General features: G+C 28.2%; 1 protein-coding gene across 3 annotated transcripts; it reads left to right on the top strand.

Annotated features, from left to right (window-relative positions):
- The first annotated feature begins 2,960 nt into the window (after positions 1–2,960).
- Positions 2,961–18,656, top strand: LOC111907140 (glucomannan 4-beta-mannosyltransferase 9). 3 transcript variants are annotated; one of them, XM_042899056.2, is made up of 9 exons: positions 2,961–3,608; positions 3,718–3,816; positions 4,684–4,936; positions 12,230–12,340; positions 12,430–12,566; positions 12,650–12,763; positions 12,845–13,044; positions 13,124–13,318; positions 18,362–18,505. In XM_042899056.2, the coding sequence occupies exons 1-9, from the start codon at positions 3,279–3,281 to the stop codon at positions 18,456–18,458; spliced, it is 1,536 nt and encodes a 511-aa protein (XP_042754990.1). In that variant the 5' UTR covers positions 2,961–3,278; the 3' UTR covers positions 18,459–18,505. The 3 variants fall into 3 exon arrangements, with proteins under 3 accessions (XP_042754990.1, XP_023758699.1, XP_023758698.1); XM_023902931.3 differs by having other exon boundaries at positions 2,962–3,608; positions 18,465–18,656; XM_023902930.3 differs by lacking the exon at positions 18,362–18,505 and adding an exon at positions 17,511–18,054 and having other exon boundaries at positions 2,963–3,608.
- The last annotated feature ends 1,543 nt before the right edge of the window (positions 18,657–20,199 follow it).

The raw sequence follows: 20,199 nt of genomic DNA, 5'->3' as shown, positions 1-20,199 counted from the left end.
TCAATTTTTCTTAGCAAAAATAAAAACATATTTTAGCTAATAATTAATTACGCTATTAGTTAAAGATATGGATAATATGACATTAATTACATTTAATTCATATTTTTAAAAAGAAAATTAAAATATTTTATGTTTAAAAGGTTTGTATTTGAAAATAATAATGTATTATATTTTTTAATACAAATAAATATATTTATAATAAATTAGACAAATACATTTATATTTTATATGTTTAAAAGGTTTATGTTTGTGCTTTAGAAATAATAAGTTATGCAATTATATCTATTTTTATAAATAAATACGATATATTATTATTTCTGAAACACAAACTTTAAACCATATAAAATATTTTTCTTTCCTTTTAAAAAAATAATTGTATGGAAATAATGTCACTACATAGTGATTATTATCACCTCAAAAACTGATTGATGAGCCATGAAGATATACAATGAATCTAAAAGACCACGTAAATCACACATAATAATACAATTTGATAAGTTTATATCACACCAATGACCTGTCTTGAGACGAATTTGGGATGTCGCTTCACACTCGATGAACACATGTCGAATATCTTCTGTAGAGTTATTACAAATTGGGCATAAGGAACAAAGAATGTCAATACCTTACTATGAGTGATTTTATTCCGTTCAATCTTTATAGAAAGCGATGTCACTCTATTTTCATCAATAAAAATTCGTAAATCCTTAACAACATATTCCAAATATTAAAATTTATAATCTTAAGTGTTTTTTTTTCAAAATATTTGTAAGCTTAAGGAATTTTTCGGAAATAATATTTTATAGTAACCTGGAAACTTATTGTTACAGATAAAAATGTCAAAACCGATAAAATAATGGCAAGTTTGTGGCATAATCGAACCAAAAATCTGTCAAATGGTAAAACTGACATTTTTAACCATACTTAAGGCTTTTTATGACATTATCATTTTGGATTATCCTAAACTGAATTTTGTGTAACCTATCCAAACATAAGGTGAAAATATCAGCTCAAAAAATAAACTTATACATATCCACAAAAAATTCGATTACGCACCATCACCCTAATTATATTACTCCCCCAACAACACCAAATTCAATAGTCGAAATGATAAATGAACGGGATGAACCCCCCATCCTTTATTTGTGAACATGTCAAGATCATCACCGGATAGAATTAGTTCAGGAAACAAATAATCCTCATGTGCATCAAATAGTTAAAACGCATGTTTTTCTACTTTTTTTTCTACCATTAAGATCTATCCATATGTTAATGCAAATTTGCGATCTATCACTATCACATGATATAACTTTTATAAAGTCCTAATGATACAAGAGATGAACTTTTCATCAACTAAAAACCCAACTCATTAAGTGATTTGAAATCGTAGGTCCATGTCATTATATATATATATATATATATATATATATATATATATATATATATATATATATATATATATATATATATATATATATATATATATATATATATACTATCTTATAAAAGAAATCCCACTATTTCTAAAAATAGATTGAATATAATAATATTATTTTTTTAAGTCGTTCAAATTATTAAGCTAATAGTACAAGTAGTTATCAATAAAATAATATTAAATTTTAACCTGTGTTTTGAATCCTTATATTTTTCAACAAATTCTATCTCCTTCCCTGAATTTCGGATAATTCAAAATTTGAAACCATCAGAAAATATATGTTGATTCAAATATCCCTCGTGCAGATGACTCTTTCTTAACAGGTTTTTATTTTAATCCTTACTTGTAATTGATTTCATCATTTTTAACTTTTTGTATTTTTATCTTATAAATATATTGGGTAAAGGCTTTATTATATCAGGTTTGTTCCTAAAAAGGTTTTTATTATGTTTTTTTTAATGTGTTGGCTTTGCAGGTTCAAAGAACTCAACCAAAAGGGCCAGTTAGAGCATTGTATTATCATTAGTTTGTATATTTTGGCATCTTACTTTTGCAATAAAGAACGGTTAAACACAAAATTTGACATGATTAAGGTAGTTTGTACATTTTTCATCTTTTTTAGTCGAAAAATGAAACCTTTTTCATCAGTGGTCCTTATACTATCAAGTTTCATCACATGAACTTCCTGATTACGGTGATTATTGTCCTTATTATAAGGTTTTATATAGATTTTGTTCAATATTTTAAGGTTTCAAGAACCTAAATCAATATGAATCCTTGAATTACATACCATCGTTGAAAATGTTTTAATTTGTGACGAAACTTGGCTTAAAATCACAATGAACAAGTTGACACCTGAGTATTTTGGCATTCTCAAATGGCTATTTATCGACTTTTGAATCACAACATCTGATATTCTAAAGGTTTATTTTTATAAACTATTATTTATATATTTTAGCATTTTACTTAGTAGGACATTAAATTAATAAAGGAATTAAGGAAAACAAAAAAAAAAAAAAAAAAAAAAAAGGGACGATAAACAGTACAAGTGGTTTGGGTATGTATAAATGGAAGTAATAACCATTTAGGGCGTGTTTGCCCAAAAAGCTTATTGCTTATTAGTTTATTAACTTATAAGTTAATAAGTAAGTGAATGGTAACTTATGAAAAAAATGACGTATTAGAGGATCCCCACCGGAATAAGTTATTTTAATCCAAACATTTTTTTAACTTATAGTGATGTGGAACCTAATAAGTTGTTTTAAAAAAGCTTAGCCAAACACTCCCTTAATATGATATGATAATGCTCTTGAAAAATAGATGTTATTTAATATTCATTTCTCGAAGTAAACGCAAAATGGTTTTAACTCTAAAAAGATCAAATTATTCGCCGACCGCCACTTTGCGCGGGTACACGGCTAGTATATATATATATATATATATATATATATATATATATATATATATATATATAAGAGCACAATTTGTATTTTCCTAAAAACCAAAACATTCTATCTTTATAAACACATGTCCCATGCCTCTTCTCACCATTCCAACTCACTTTTCCATTGTTGGGAGTGGGTAGCTGTTTTGTTCTCATCAGTCATTACAGAAGCTCAAAACTTTCCACATAATCTTTGCTTGAAAAATCTTTATAATCCCATGAAGGGAACTGTCTTTTCAGTTCTAAATCAAATGGGTTTTCTTTAAAGTTCACATTTTTGTCTTTTTACACTTGAAATCAAGCCTAGAAACAGTAAAAAAACAGAGCATCATCATCCTCTGTTTTCACTGTTCACAGATTCTTGTTTTTCTTCCTTTACAAACAAGAAAACCAGTGAAAATGGGGAAGCTTTCTGCAATCGGAGTTACACTAGAATCGTTTACGAGTGGTGGAGATGACATAATTGGGAAAATAATCGAGATCTGGGTGCAATTCAGAGTCCCTGTTTTGGCGCCATTGCTGAGAATATTGATGTATGTTTCTCTTGCAATGTCGGTAATGTTGTTCGTGGAGAAGGTTTATATGTCTGTGGTGGTTGGATTCAATTGTTTGTTTGGGAGAAAGACAGAAAAACGTTACAAATGGGAAGAATTTAAAGATGATGTTGAATTGGGGAGCTCTGTTTATCCTCTTGTTCTTATTCAAGTTCCAATGTTCAATGAACGAGAGGTTTGTTTTCACGATTGCTCTGTTTTTTTTGTTTTTTATTTTAGTTTTTGGATTTTGTGTTTGGTTTTGTTTTTAATGTATTTTATTATTATTATTATTATGTACACAGGTTTATCAGCTTTCAATTGGAGCTGCATGTGGGCTTTCATGGCCTTCTGATCGTATTGTAATTCAAGTTCTTGACGATTCAACAGATCCTGTCATTAAGGTAGTTAATTCAATACAGACGCATTTTCTAAAACATGAAAATTAAATATTTTGTTAATTTATAGCATGGTGTAGATAATATAAAAAAACGATATTTTTTTTTTTCATTTTACAGATTATATATTTTCATTTTCACTGTTTTTTTTATGTAAGATTTAGTAATTTTATAAGCTGACTATGTTGTTAACATTTGCATGTTTTTTAAGAATTATATAAAATTAGTAAATTTACTTTTTTTTTTCTGTTACGCCATGGAAATTACACCTAAGCACGTGCATATGTGAACTGTAATTGTGTCGGTAAAGATAAATATAAAAAAATATATTTTATTTTCCATTCTGTTTCAAGGACCATCTTATCCGCTCTACAATCACCCGTTATATACCAAAAATAAAAGTAAAATGTTTTATCTTGGTTTTTGACACAAGTTGGCATTAATAGCATGTAATGCCTTCAATAAAGAAAAGTTACGTTGTAACCTATAACATTTGTTTATTAGTATTTATGAGTTTGGAAATATGAGGTTTTCACATAAATGGGCACAACTCACAAGATTCTTTCATTTTTTTTTTTAACAAGAACCTCTTTTCTTCAAAATAATAATAAAAAAAAAGTTAATAAGTGGTTGTATATTTTGTTTCTAAAATAAAAGGTGGTTGAATGTTTTAGTCTAAAATACAAGATATATTGCATGGGGTGGAATAAACTATAAAGATAGGTAAACGTCATTGCATAGAGAATCATTTAACTGGTTTTTAATTTTTATATGTTGTTTTTATGAAAATTAAAAGCAACCATTTACATATAATTTAGAATTACATTGGGATAACGAGATTTCTTCAATTTGATTATTCTAACGTTGGAATAGGATATGGTGAAAGTGGAATGTGAAAAATGGGCAAGTAAAGGTACAAATATACACTATCAAGTGAGGGACAATCGAAAAGGATACAAAGCTGGAGCACTTAAAGAGGGTCTAAAGCATCAGTATGCCAATGAATGCGATTATGTAGCTATTTTTGATGCCGATTTTCAACCTGAACCCGACTTTCTTTGGAAAACTATTCCGTTTCTTCATCATAACTCTGAGCTTGGTCTTGTTCAAGCTCGTTGGAAATTCGGTAAACATTCCTATGAAACTTGATCTTTTTTGTTTTATGTGTTTTCTTTGATCAACACTTAGTATTCAGTGTTATACTATATTAACTGATAAAAATCAATGTACGTTTTAGTGGTACATGATGAATACCTTAAAAGGTTAAACTAGCCCATAAAAAGCTAATGATTATATATAAAAGTTTGTAAAATAAAGGATTGATGATATGTAAAATAAAGGATTGATGATTTATTTACTCAATAAGTTTATAGTACGTACTTTAGCAATATATGCATCAAATGTTTCAAACTTTTACTATTATTTTACCAAATTACGCAACAAACAAAATCTTTTGTCGGTGTGATGTATATATACATTTTTAAAAAGGTTTGGCAACAATCTGGTATACGGTTTAATTTCATAACATTAGTAAATTATTAATTAACTACAAAATAATATTATTAAACGTATCAAACAAAAATACTGAATTATTTACTATTCCACACAAAGAATACCTAAATAAACAAAATCATAATGAGAGTTTTTCTAATTTAAGATGTGTTTTTTCTAATTTGCTTGTAAATTTATAAGTTTTGTGTATAGAGCTTTCCATAATGTAATGCTATTGAGATATTAGTCCCTTATGGTCTCTCATATAAGTTACAACGATTGGTCGAGCAAATAAGTCAACTTGAAAGTGGATTTGTTGTATGAAGTTTGCGTTATCACCCGTGGTCGTCTAGTGTGGGCCGTTCCTCCGTTGTAGTTAAACGGGAAGCACGACTCTACTTCGTGACGCTTCACTGTCTCATTCCGTAACTTACCTTCTTTTGTCCATTTATGAGGTTGTAAATAGAGAGAAAGGGGGAGACTATCTTGTGGGACTCATTTCAGTTGTATGCCATAACGTCCTTATGGACCAAGGGCAAGTGAATTATCACTTTTAGGTGCATGCAACCATCTACCATCAATCTTGCTATATTTCATCATCCCATATTATACATCAACTGAGTAAGAAAAAGTTCTATATTTCATTTTATTTTCTTCATCTTGATAGTAATAAGGATCCCCATTCATTCCTATAGTTTTGGATTGATTGCCCTACCAAACTACATGGCAATGCTTTAGGAGCACAATTCATAGAGCACTAGAGAATGAAGAGTAATGATTTCAGTTAGAGTAATGATTTCAGTAAGAGCATTTCAGACGAACTATTATAGTTAGTCTAGTGACTATTAGAGTATAGTTAAATTAAAAGGTATATTATAGAAATATTTTCCAGTGAGCCTCTGGATCTCCTATAAACTCCCATGATGGGGTAATGGAAGGATATTATGGAAATTGGTGAGTGGAGATTCCCTTACAGATAGCCATACGAATGGAGACTCTCATGTCCTATTCGGAGGGTTGGGATATCCCGAATCTATATCATTATGTCTTTGCAATGTTACATAGTGAAACCTTACTTATGACAATCTATCGTATTTGGGACTTTCTATCTTCTTAGGTAGATAATTGATCATATTTTATTTAGATATATACTTGTTTTTATATGAAGTCAAGTCAAAAATCATAATTATAGTAGTAGAACTTGCCATGATGGCTTGGAAAGCAAGTAAACAATTATGTAGGTGCCAACATATATATATATATATATATATATATATATATATATATATATATATATATATATATATATATATATATATATATATATATATATATATATAAAGAGACACACACATACACACAACTTCGTGAGAATGAGGGGATGGGGGGGGTGGCTGTTGCGTGATTGAGAGAATAAGGGTTGAGAAGCATTTGCATGTTATCTACTTCTTGACCGTTCACTATCCCGTTTTGTAAAATACCTTCTTTCATCCATCTAGGAGGTTGTAAAATGAGAGAAAGGGGGCGACTATCTTTGTGGGACTCATTTCAATTGTATTCCATGAGGTCCTTATGGACACGGGACAAGTGAATTATCACTTTTAGGAACATGACTCCTCTACCATCAATTTTGTTACATTTCTTTTTATTGTATTATACATCAAGTGAGTAAGAAAAAAGTAATATATTTCAATCTATTTTCTTCATCTTGATATTAATAAGGATCCGCATCCATTCTTATATTTCTAAGATTGATTGCCCTGCCTAACTACATGGCAATGTTTTAGGGAGCGCAATTCCTAGAGTACTAGAGAATGAAGAGTTTCAGTTAGAGTAATGGTTTCAGTAACAACATTCAGACAAACAACAATAGTTAGTCTAGTCATTATTATAGTATAGTTAAATTAAAATGTATATTATAGTAACCTTTTCGAGCAAGCAAATGGATCTCTTATAAACTCCCATGATGGGGTAAAGGAAGAATATTATGGAAATTGGTGAGTGGAGATTCTTAGGGCTGTAAACGAACCGAACGAATACGAACGGATAAACGAACGAGTTTTCTTGTTCATGTTCGTTTGTTTAACAAATTACATTGTTCATGTTCGTTCGTTTATGTTCGTGAACAAGTTAAACGAACATAAACGAACGAACGTAAACGAACAAAGTTAAAAAAACATAATTCAACATATATGAACATAAATAAACATAGGATATATTGTAATGTAATCAAACACGATTAAACATATATAAATATAAAATGAACTTATATGAACAAACATAAACGAACAAAAATGAACAACATAAGCGAACGTTCACGAACATAATTAAACGAACGAGACCAGTGTTCATGTTCGCTCGTTTAACTAAACGAACGATAATTTTATGTTCGTGTTCGTTCATTTATTAAATAAACGAACATAAACGAACTTCCCGCCGAACGGTTCATGAACTGTTCACTGAACGTTCAGTTCGTTTACAGCCCTAGAGATTCTCATACATATAGTCAAATAAAGGGAAACTCCCATGTCCTATTCGAAGGGTTGGGATATCAGGACTCTATATCATTATGTCTTGGCAATCTTACATAGTTCAACCCTACTTATGACAATTTATCGTATTCAGGACTCTCTATCTTCTTAGGTAGATAAACGATCGTATTTTATTTGGATATGTAGTTGTTTCTATACGAAGTCAAGTCAAAAATCATAATCGAAGGAGTAGAGCTTGCCATTTGATTATTAGTTCCGGTAGATGTTGCCCTAGTTATTTGTTTTACATAGAACTCATTCCTCTATATATATATATATATATATATATATATATATATATATATATATATATATATATATATATATATATATATATATAAGGTGAGGTTCAATAGTGAACCATAATTAACCAAGGAACCAATCTCTTTTTCAATTTTTAAAACTTATTTTTCATCAAAAAAAAAAAAAAACTAAAAATATAGAAATTCATAACTTTGTATCATTTTTCCAATGTTATCGAATTCGAAAAAAAAATCGTTAAATTCACAATGTGAATATTTGAAAATTCACAATGTGAATCCGTATTCACACGGTGAATCAGAAAAATATTTTTCACATTCACAATGATAATATATGAATTTAGATATTTTTATATTTTTTTCGATAAAGAATAAGCTCTAGACTTGAAAAAAAGATTTGGTTCCTTTAAAAACCAATAATTATTGTTCTCTATTGAACTTATTTATATATATATATATATATATATATATATATATATATATATATATATATATATATATGTCATCACATGATTGTTAGAAGAACAGAGATCTAGACTTCGTTCGCACCAAGATTGCCATAAGGAGAACATGTAGGTGGATTGAATCTTGTGCCCTCATGTTCATCAAGTTCGGGTTCATGGATAAAAGAGAAAGAGACATACCATAAATGTTTTAAATAATAATGATAATTCTCATGAAAACATAGAAATAGAAATTATATTATTTATATCAATAAGTATATTATTATTAGATTAGATAATAAAATACACTTTTGGGATAATAATATTTTTTGAGAAAATATTGAAAATTAAAACAATTAACACCCCTAATCGAAAAATAAAATGATAAACAATTTCAACTACTAATATCTATATTAAGATATATTTATAAACTATAATGTTTTTTTATTTTTTTATAATATTTTTTTTTGCAAAAAAAATCTTTAAAACTTAAAAAATACAATAGAATTTATCAATAAATAATAGAGCTAATATGTTTTTGTAGAAATATTTTTTAACAATTTTTTAATCATAAAATAATTGATAAATTTGTTACATTTGTTATTATTTTTAAACAAATAAAAATATTAAAAATATAAAGAGAGACACTGTCCATCACTGAATAAATATGTGAATAGACATATTCATTAATCAATAACTTATTATCATTTATTTCTTAGTATTTTTTTTCAGAATATATAAGTAATTTATTATTTTGCCACTAGAAGGGAAAATAAACCTTAGTTTATCTTGTACATTGGTTCCAATGCATTCAACTGTGCACATATAAGTTGACTGTCATATTAGTATCTTATTTTTAATTATTTCTATAACTTTTAAATTTATCTTACTTTATAAATGTTCAACTATTACATGAAATTGACTAATCAATAACATTGATAAGTGATACATAATATAAGAACTAGAAATTTTAATGCATATTAATGATTCTTTTAAAAAAAAAAAACGATTTTAACAAATTATAACATTTATATATTATATTTTAGAGGTAAATAGAATACGAAGATAAATACTTTTAATTATAAATATTTAAATGTCTCTTTATATAAATCAAATTATAAGTTATAACCAGGTTTATCTCATTCCAACTTTGTATTGTAATTAATTTCGAAAAACTATACATAAAACAATAGTTTATTGATTCTTTAAGAGCATGGCTTTTTAATGATATGACTTTCTAAAAGTTTATTAACTTTTTAAAAGTATGAATTTCTTAATACCAATTGAATTTATTTTTCCATTGTTCCTCGTATAATCATTTAGAAAATATTTATAATTAGTTGCGACATGATTTGATGCTTCACGTGTTGTTTTCTAAATGTCTTAATTACTAAATAGTAGTATTATAAGTTAACAACTACACTACCCTCGTCGGTTCCAAAAAAAAAAAAAGAACAAACAACTCCACCCAAACGATACACTTAATCTAAAAAGTACGAAATAAATATTATAAAATATTTAATGATCTGTATGTTGTATTTAACGGGTTCTATCATCTCCTTTCACTTTTTTTTTTTTTTTTTTTTTTTTTTTTTTTTTTCTCTTTTATCAATTTATCACCCACTTATTTTCTTTTTACCATTATCTCATCATATGAAATGATTTGGATCTCCTACGCATGTCATTTAAAATAAATATATTTAATTTCTTCCTACTAAATATGTTTATTCTCCTAATTATTAGATTGAGTCAAAATCAAAAGGATAAGATGAAGAAAAAAAATGAATTATACATGTGAATCATTAAACATGTTAGACCATAAAATAGAAGAAAATTATTATTTTTAATGTTCAAATATGTATAAATAATATATCAATAGTATACTTTAATTTTAGAAAATTTCAAAATCATAAATTTTGATATATTTTTTACGTTCTTAAAAAGGTATGTTTTAATAATAATTAATAAAAGAAAAAAAAAAGAAGAACAAATAGGAAAAAAGTGATGCAGGGAGATTAGTTCACTCGTGAACAATCGCACATCACTGGATTATTGTACCTGCCACTTCCATTCATCACATGAAATGGTAGATCTATACGACATACCGTTAGACCTTATATTCGAAATATGTCTTTTATATAAAAGAAAATTATAAGTAGCATTTTCTTTTCTTTTTAAATTATCTGGAAATAGAATTTCAGCCAAAATAGTATGTAATGAAAGTCGATCTCATTATCTAAGTTTGTATTGCTATTAATAAAAAAAATTATAGGTAAATGAAAGCTTATATATAATTTTAAAATCGTGTTTTTTTAGATATCTAAGACTTGTTATAATCTTTTAATAGTAAAAAAAATGATGACGTGGATAGGACCTCGCACGTTTAGTAATTAGTACCGATTTTAATTAATTTTTCGATGGGATGTCAATTCATCTATATAAATAGTTCCAACATGTTTTCATATTTCACGTGTTTTTTAACAAAAGAAAAAAGACTTAATTTGTTTTTATGAAAAAATACGATGATTAAATAGAAAAAGATTGTGGTTCAAAATTAAATGTTTTATGTCTGGTGTTGGTGATCCAATGTGGCAAGTTTTTGTCCATAATTCCCCTCTACACATAAATTACCATATATCTCTCTACACTTGGTTTTTAGTATGAATTGAAAGGGAAGAAAATAATAATCAAATAATCCGGAAAACCGGTTTCCCCAAACCGGTTGCTAAGGATATAGTTTTTTCTTCCAAAACCAAACCAGTTCGTACATTAATATAAAAAAAAAAAAAAAAAAAAAAAAAAAAAAACTGATCTGATTTTGATTCGATTAGGATCGTTTTCAAATCTTGACTTATGTGCACCTCTACTTGCTAAGTACTGCACAACAATAGTATAATTTTATTTTATATTTTTATATTTATATTTTATATTTAATATTTTATTGTCGATACATAATAAATAAAAGTCTAGTAATACCTTAAAACAATTTGTTCATATTCTAAATGGGTGTCATTAATTTAATTTTCTTTAATAAATGAACGTTTTTTTTTGTCACTTGTCAAATATAATTTTGTGGTTATTTTGAATTAATTTTTTTTTTTCAATATATCATTTTATGAGTTTTTTTATTTTATTAAATTTTACATAACATTTTAATATATTAATTGCAATAAATGTAGTAATAAATTGATATTAATTTCACTAATAAACTTACTTTTTAATTTCAAAATTATCAAAATTAAGACTCATTAGTTTTTTTATTTAATTTATTTGTTTCAATTTAAAAGATAAAAACATTTTCATTATAATAAATTATTATTTTTCTTATTTTCTTATAAACTCAAAATTCTCAAATATTTTGACCTTTATACTTAACTTTTTTTTTTTTTTTTTTAAATTAACTCATATAATACATGGGTCTTATGTTGAAATCTTCTAGTCAACATATTGCTCGATGATGTTTAAAATGGAAAAAAAGTAATATATAAATCTCACGGAGACAGTAGTATTCCCTTTATCAATGGTTGAGGCAAAGATCAATTTTAGTGTGTTTCAACTCTCGGTTATCTTATGTTGAAATCTTCTAGTCAACATATTCCAACATTTTATAGTTATGTAACAATTATATAGAGTTCGAAGAAAGTGATATCAACGCATAAAAGCTAATACAATTTATGATGCTATGATGTTTTAGTGAACTCTGATGAATGCTTAATGACAAGAATGCAAGAGATGTCACTTAACTACCACTTCAAAGTGGAGCAAGAAGTCGGTTCTTCTACACATGCATTTTTTGGCTTCAATGGTAATTAAAAAGGTGTTGTAGCCTTGTAGGATTTCAAAGCACCATATATATGGTATTAAAACCATGTTTCATCTCCTACGTTTTCGTAGGGACTGCTGGAGTTTGGCGAATGGCAGCACTTAACGAGGCTGGAGGATGGAAAGATCGTACCACAGTGGAAGATATGGATCTAGCAGTTAGAGCTAGTCTTAAAGGTTGGAAGTTCTTGTACCTTGGTTCAATAAAGGTAAAGAAAGATTAAAATCTTATGACTTACGACATAATACAACCATGCTTTGTATTAAATATATATTTATGTTTCATACATAGGTTAAGAACGAATTGCCGAGTTCATTGAAAGCATATCGTTACCAACAACATCGATGGTCATGCGGTCCAGCAAACCTCTTTAGGAAAATGATTTACGAGATCATGATAAATGAGGTAATATTGTTTTCCATTAGTTTCGCGACTTATTAGTTCTCTCAATGGATATTGTTGTGAATATCTTACTATTTTATTCAGAAAGTTACATTGTGGAAGAAGCTACATGTGATATATAGTTTCTTCTTTGTAAGAAAGATCGTGGCTCATATTGTTACATTCGTGCTCTATTGTGTTGTAATTCCTGCGAGTGTGTGGATACCTGAAGTCGAGGTTCCGACTTGGGGTACGATTTATATCCCAACCGTCATCACCATTCTGAATGCTGTTGGAACTCCGAGGTTTTTGTTCTATGGTTCCTAGTACCCTTTCTAAAACGCAATTGTTGTTCTTACTTCCTTTTTAATTTTTACTTTATAGGTCCTTTTATTTGGTGGTATTTTGGATAGTCTTTGAGAATGTCATGGCCCTCCATCGAACCAAGGCTACATTCATCGGAATTTTAGAGGCTCAAAGAGTGAATGAATGGGTTGTCACTGAGAAGCATGGGGGTGCTTCCAAGGCTAAAACTCCAACCAGGCAACATGGAAGACTAGGCTTCAAACTAAGTGAAAGGTGCACATTCTTAATAATAGTAAAATTTATATAGATGACTAAACTAAAGAATCATTATATATATATATATATATATATATATATATATATATATATATATATATATATATTATTTCTAGAGCATAAAATTTCAAAAATAGTCCTAATTCTTTTCAATTTTTCTCTAATATAGTTCTTACTATAATTTATTTTTGCATAGATAGTCCATTTGGAGCAAACCATTCATTTTAGTAGTCCCTTTCAATATAACTTAACATATCAATTGTCCTTGTGACGAACTTTGCTAACAAGATTTTGTTAAATGTTTATGAAATGATAAAAATACCCTTATATCCTATACTTTTTCCATTTTTTTATCTCTTAACATTTAAGACCACTACCACTGATACAAAAAACCTACCACCACCATACGCCTAGTGTTACCACCACCGTCTGCCTACTTCCACCACTATCTACAAACAATCTAAACCAACTTCATCTTCACCATGGGAGTACATCCATTTGACCAAAAATTTTGCTTAATACCGCAATTCACATTCAGCTTTTTTTCTCCACCGTCATTGCATTCGGTTATTTACCCAAAAATATGATCAAAACTCCATGAATATGTAATTTGAACGTTAAGCATTCATATTGACCCTTAGTTTTGTAGATGAACAAAACAAAAAGCACCCATGACATAAAAAAATAAACCTATATGGGTAGGTTTCCGGTGAAAATCTATTGCCCACATCACCATGAATCCATTCTCAGCAAGAACACCATGATAATAAAAATTATCGTAACCACCTTGACATAAAAACCCATTCCTCTTATTCTAACCTCAATCACCAGTCCCATTCTCTATAACAAGGTGAAGCATGTGTTCCTTTTCTGCCAAATTGAAATCAATATTTGGGTTTTTATTAACAAACTGATAGCGAGATGTGTTCTAATGGAGCCGAAAAAATTATAGTAAGAATCAAAATCAAGATCTGAAGACATAACTTGTGATCAAACCTGAACCCTGAAACAGAAGTCTAGATTAAGACCGATGTCCTGAAGACACAACTTGTGGAGAACCGTCAAACATTTCTAAACCTAAACTCAACGAAAGTCTTTGAGTTAAGAGGCAGAGGTTTTCATCCTTGAACTCAATGAACTTCACTCTAAACTCGGTGGTTTCCGAAGGTAAGAGGCGAAGGTTTCCGCCATTAACCATAATCCCACCATCTATACCATCAATAACCCAACCGTTCAATTCTTAACCTGCAATTAATTCCATAGCAAACACACCACACTAGTGCAATATCGAGAGATCTTAAGTTTTATAAATGATGTCTACTTCCCTCGAAATCCTTTATCCATAATCCATAAACAAACAAGCCCTTATGCCTACTTCCCTCCAAATCCCTCCAATTTAAGAGGATGACTAGGAGAGAAGATCACCCTTATCTTCAGTTATCTTTTCTCTAGTTCCTTCCAAAAAACAATCTCGGGAACAAGAAAATTTCTCTTTTTTTTTTCTAGTTCTATTCATTTCCCTTCTTTTCTAACCTTATGTTGGACTCAAGAACAAGATGTTAGGAAATCAGGTATTTATATATATGCATTCAAATGAAAAATAAGAAGGTTATTAAATCAAACTATAAAGGCATTAAAACCTACCAAACCTAATTCTATTATCCTTAAAGACATCTCAATTACCAATCCACCTCCCTTTATACCAAAAGTTGGCACCCATACTTCTATCCTATATGGTAGAAAGTGTCACTCCTCTCACTCTATCTCTTTTCTCCGCACCAGACGATCATTCATATACACACCTATCACACAACCTTCTCTCATTATAACTTGTAAAATTCACTCTCTTTTTTCTCTTGCAAACTAAACAAAACCACCCTCATAATTAAAAGTTTAAACTCTATTTTCTAGTCTTTCTTAATACTCTCTCTTAATCAAAACTGAACCTCTCTAATATCATGATCCTTTCATCATCGATTAAACAATTACCAATCTCATTAATTATATTTCCTTGGACAATCATTCAAAACTCTCATTTTTCATCTTTAAATGTTGTCATCATCTTACCACACACACACACACACACACACACATATATATATATATATATATATATATATATATATATATATATATATATCAACAATGCCTACTCCCTTTTTCTCCAAATGACCTATTTTATTCTTTTTTATTTCTTGACAAGGTATTTAAGATCTCTTGGACTATTAAATTCTTTCTTCATTCACAATCATCCTACCCTATGCCTTCCTTCATTTAATCACTCGTATAAAATGATCCTTCTCTTTATCAAATCTATTAATATCAATCCATCTCTAAACCACCAAACGATCCTACTTAATGACAAATTACATGATTCCTAAAATGCAATACACAAATCATCAACCAAAAAAACCAATGGTTTTCAATTGACTCATACCGTAAGCAACGTAACGAATGTTAGTTTTAATACAATTCATGGGCAAAGCTATTCAAAATTCATAATCCCTCTTATAAAGTTCTAGATAGAGACTCCTTTAAATGAACATGATTATTTTAAAAACAATGACTTTTAGAAAATCTTTGATGCTATTGTCCTTTATTCCTTTGGTAGACCTATAATAAAAAATCTAATTACATGTTTCAAATGACTCTCTAAACCGATAGTAGCCCACTAACAAGACATCAACTTATCTTTAAAATATATTTCAAGACAATAACTACTCACTGGACATATAGATGGAAAACTAATATCTGAATGTGACTCTTGACAATTATAATGACATCTCTACTTACATATGGGTTCATGTATAAACTCTCATTACTGTGTGAGTGTACGGTCAAATGCAAACCATTGATTAGTTTCCCAAATCATGGAATTCAAAATTAATTATAATTATTTAGTTACTAAATAATAGGATTTAATTTGGATAATGATTGATTTAACGATATCCCTTGATAAAATTTGATCCACCAGATGAAAATTGGTTTTCAATTGATCCTGATATATATATATATATATATATATATATATATATATATATATATATATATATATATATATATATATATATATATATATATATATATATATATATATGGTTTTCAATTGATCCTGATATATATATATATATATATATATATATATATATATATATATATATATATATATATATATATATATATATATATATATATATATATATATAGGTTCTGGTTCATTTGAGACTATGCTAATTTTTTGAGACCGTAAGACCAAATCTAAAAATAATTTTAAAATACAAAATAAATGTAAAAATCCAAAAATTCTTTTTTTAGTTATTATTGTCGAAACTTTAATTACCTAAAATAAAAAAAAATTATCGTTTTTTTTAAAATACGTGAAATATTCTAATAAAATATTACACTGTAACTATTCTAATGTGATTTTTAGAATGTTAGAATATTATATTAGATTTCTCTGATATGTATAATATTCTGTTTATTCTACTAGAATATATAAAAAAAAAATGTATTTTTTTTAGTTTTTTTTTTTATATTTTTATATTTTTTTTTCGGAAAATATAAATTCCAAAAATAATATTTGAAAAAAAATTTCAAAAATTTTCAATTATTTTGCATTTTAAAAATGTTTTTTTGTTTTATCTACCAAATGAGTGGCTAGGATTGCGACTCACGGTCTCATAAAATTAGGCCGTCTCACACGAACCTAACCTTATATATATATATATATATATATATATATATATATATATATATATATATATATATATATATATATATATATATATATATATATGAAGATAATTTTGTCACATGTATTGCTTTAATGAGTTGTGACAGTTGTCATTTTGTGATAGTTTTTAAATAAATAATATTCAAATGTCAATTTATAATTTTTTTTTTCTAATTTTAAAATTAAAAAGCCACATAATCTTATATATATATATATATATATATATATATATATATATATATATATATATATATATATATATATATATATATATATATATATAAAATAAATATTACAATAAATTGTAATTAATATGTTTCTTCATTTTTTATTTCAAAATTTGATTTAAAAAAATATTTATTATTTAAATTTTGAAATTTTATTTTTTTTAATCAACTCGTGTAATACACGAGTTTTACATCTAATGAATAATATATATATTTTGTATCCTTTCAGGATTCTTATGCTAGAGCTTTGTGTGGGCATTATCCTCTTTGTATCGGGTTGTTATGATCTTGCATTTGGCAAGTATTATTACTATATTTATCTATATCTTCAATCTATAGCGTTCGTCATAATGGGTATGGGTTATGTTGGTATTCAAGTTCCCAACTCTTAGATCACATTCTTTTTCAACTCCATTTGATCGACATTCACTTGGTCTTTCTTACCTGATCCTTTAGTTTATTAGTTGCACCATACAGTGGGGTGGGGAAAAAAACCTCCATTTCCATCATTTAATTGCTACAAATTTTTTTGAATCCAAAAAAAGAATGCGATTGCAGAAAACACAACTTCATTTGATTGTTACAACTTTCACGGTATCCAAACAATAAATCATGAGAGTTCCATACAGAGAAGAAAAGTACAAATGAGCATAAAAAAGGGACAAAGAATGAAGAAAACGCTAGGTGTGGTTTCAAGGAGAAGGTGCTATATGTAATTATCAAATTATGTAGATTTTTTTTCAATATGTATTCATGTCCATTTATATATATATATATATATATATATATATATATATATATATATATATATATATATATATATATAATATATATATATATATATATATATATATTTTATCTATTTTAAACACTTATTAGAATAAATATTAAATAAAGGTTATTTTTTTTCTTCGAATTTCCAATTTATAATGTTTAAATGCTTAGGAACTTCTAATGGTGCATAAATGTATATACCAGGTATGGTTGAGTCATAGATGATGCTGGGTCAATATTGTGGTTTATACTTTGTTTTTCTAGGAAATTATATTTTTATGTAATATCTTATTTGTTTACGGTCAGGTTTACGGCCAGTGAGGTGTTTACCGCTGTAAACAGGTTTACGTCCGTAAACTCATTCACGGACCATGTTCACCAAGCTCATGTTTCTCATGTATAAATATAGGTGTAAGGGGTGAGGAGTAGATTGATGAACACAAGGAATGTACGGCCAAGAGAGATAGAAAATGGATTGTGTGTTAGTGTGTGTGAATCTTGTATCCGGATCTTTATTCATATCAATACATACAAGATTCATCATCTTCTTCTTCTCATTTTCTTCTATTTGATCTGACATCATCCGTTTGATTGAGATTCTACACCATCAAACGGATCTCATTGATAAACAAGCAGATTAGGGACTTACAATTGGTATCAGAACTTGGATTGTATCAATCAATTTTGTCAGATCTAGAGCATATTTGATCTTATTTTTGAAAGATTTTTGCGTTTTTGGATAGATCTCTGAAAATTAGGGGGGGGGGGGGGGGTTGTTCTTCGCGTTTATCATAAAAACGGGTTTTTGATCGAGTTTTGGAGCAAAAAAGGGTGAAAAATGTTGTTTTTCACGTAATCTGCGAGGAGTTTACGGCCGACGGCTTACGGCTTGGTGGATCGTGGCTTGGAGGACGGCTCGCTCGGCTCGACAGCATCAATTGATTACTTGCGCGCTTCAATAAAAAGCGGCGGATTTGGGGGACCCGGGGATCAAACTCGGGACCTCTAGTTCATAAACTCAGCGTATTAGCCAACTCAACTACCTGATTCCTTGTTTCACTCCTCTGAAACTTAATTCAAAACAAGTCCTTCTCGGTTCCAACTTTCGAAATTTGACACTTTTAACCCAAAAACTCAATTTCTTTTAGTTTTAAATTCCTTTTTTCATTCAAAATATAAAATAAATAAATAAATAAATAATAATAATAATAATAATAATAATAATAATAATAATCATAATAAATAGTTTTTAATTTTGACTTTTATTTTTGACTTTTTACTTAGAATTTTTACTTTGACTTTCAAGTTTGACATTTGACTTTAAACTTTGACTCTATCGTTTGACTTTTAAATTTTTAAATTTAGCTTTTCGGTTTGACTTTTAATTTTGACTTTTGAGTTTGACTTTTTAAATTTGACTTTTAAGGTTGACTTTTCAGGTTTATAGTCAAAGAGTTTGACTTTTAAGTTTGATTTTGGCTTCTAGTTGTGCTTTTAATGGCTTTTATGGTCAACGAAGGAAATAAAGACATGAAAGAGAACCGTCAGGATATGTTAAGAAAAAATTTCAGCATGTTCAATTATATCCCTGGAGAAACCCTGGAAGCTCAGTTGCAACGATTTACTACACTTACTATTGAGATGAATATAGTTGGGGTCTTCTTGACCAAGTCGGAGATAAACAAAAAGCTACTGAATTCACTTCCGAAATCGTGGGATATGAACGTGGCTGTCATTAAGAAGACAAAAGATCTCAATCATCTTAGTCTTGCTGCTATAATTGAAGAACTTGATGCTTTGAAGTGTGGAAAAACAAGGAGTTCCAAAAACATCCCGGTCAATGAAGTTTCATGTACTCCATCTTGTGAAGATACGATTAAAATTCTTCGTGAACATAATGATTTGCTAAAAAGGGAAGTCGAGGACCTAAAATACGAAGGATATCAACTCAGGAAAGGACAGAAACCCCTGAAGGCTGAATTAGAAGCAAAAACCAAAGACTTTAGGAAGCTTCAGGAAGAGTATAGCAACAAGTGTGAAAATTATGATTATATTAAGAGACAACTTGCTGCTGTAACTGAAGAACTTGACACTTTGAAAATTAAGTGTGGAAAAAAAATGTTATTTTCAAAAATTATACTGCG

The sequence above is a fragment of the Lactuca sativa genome, chromosome 2 (genome assembly GCF_002870075.4).
Source record: "Lactuca sativa cultivar Salinas chromosome 2, Lsat_Salinas_v11, whole genome shotgun sequence".
In the NCBI taxonomy this organism is placed as follows: Eukaryota; Viridiplantae; Streptophyta; class Magnoliopsida; order Asterales; family Asteraceae; genus Lactuca; species Lactuca sativa.
The sequence above is the reverse complement of the archived record's forward strand: the minus strand, read 5'-3'. Positions and strand labels throughout refer to the sequence as shown.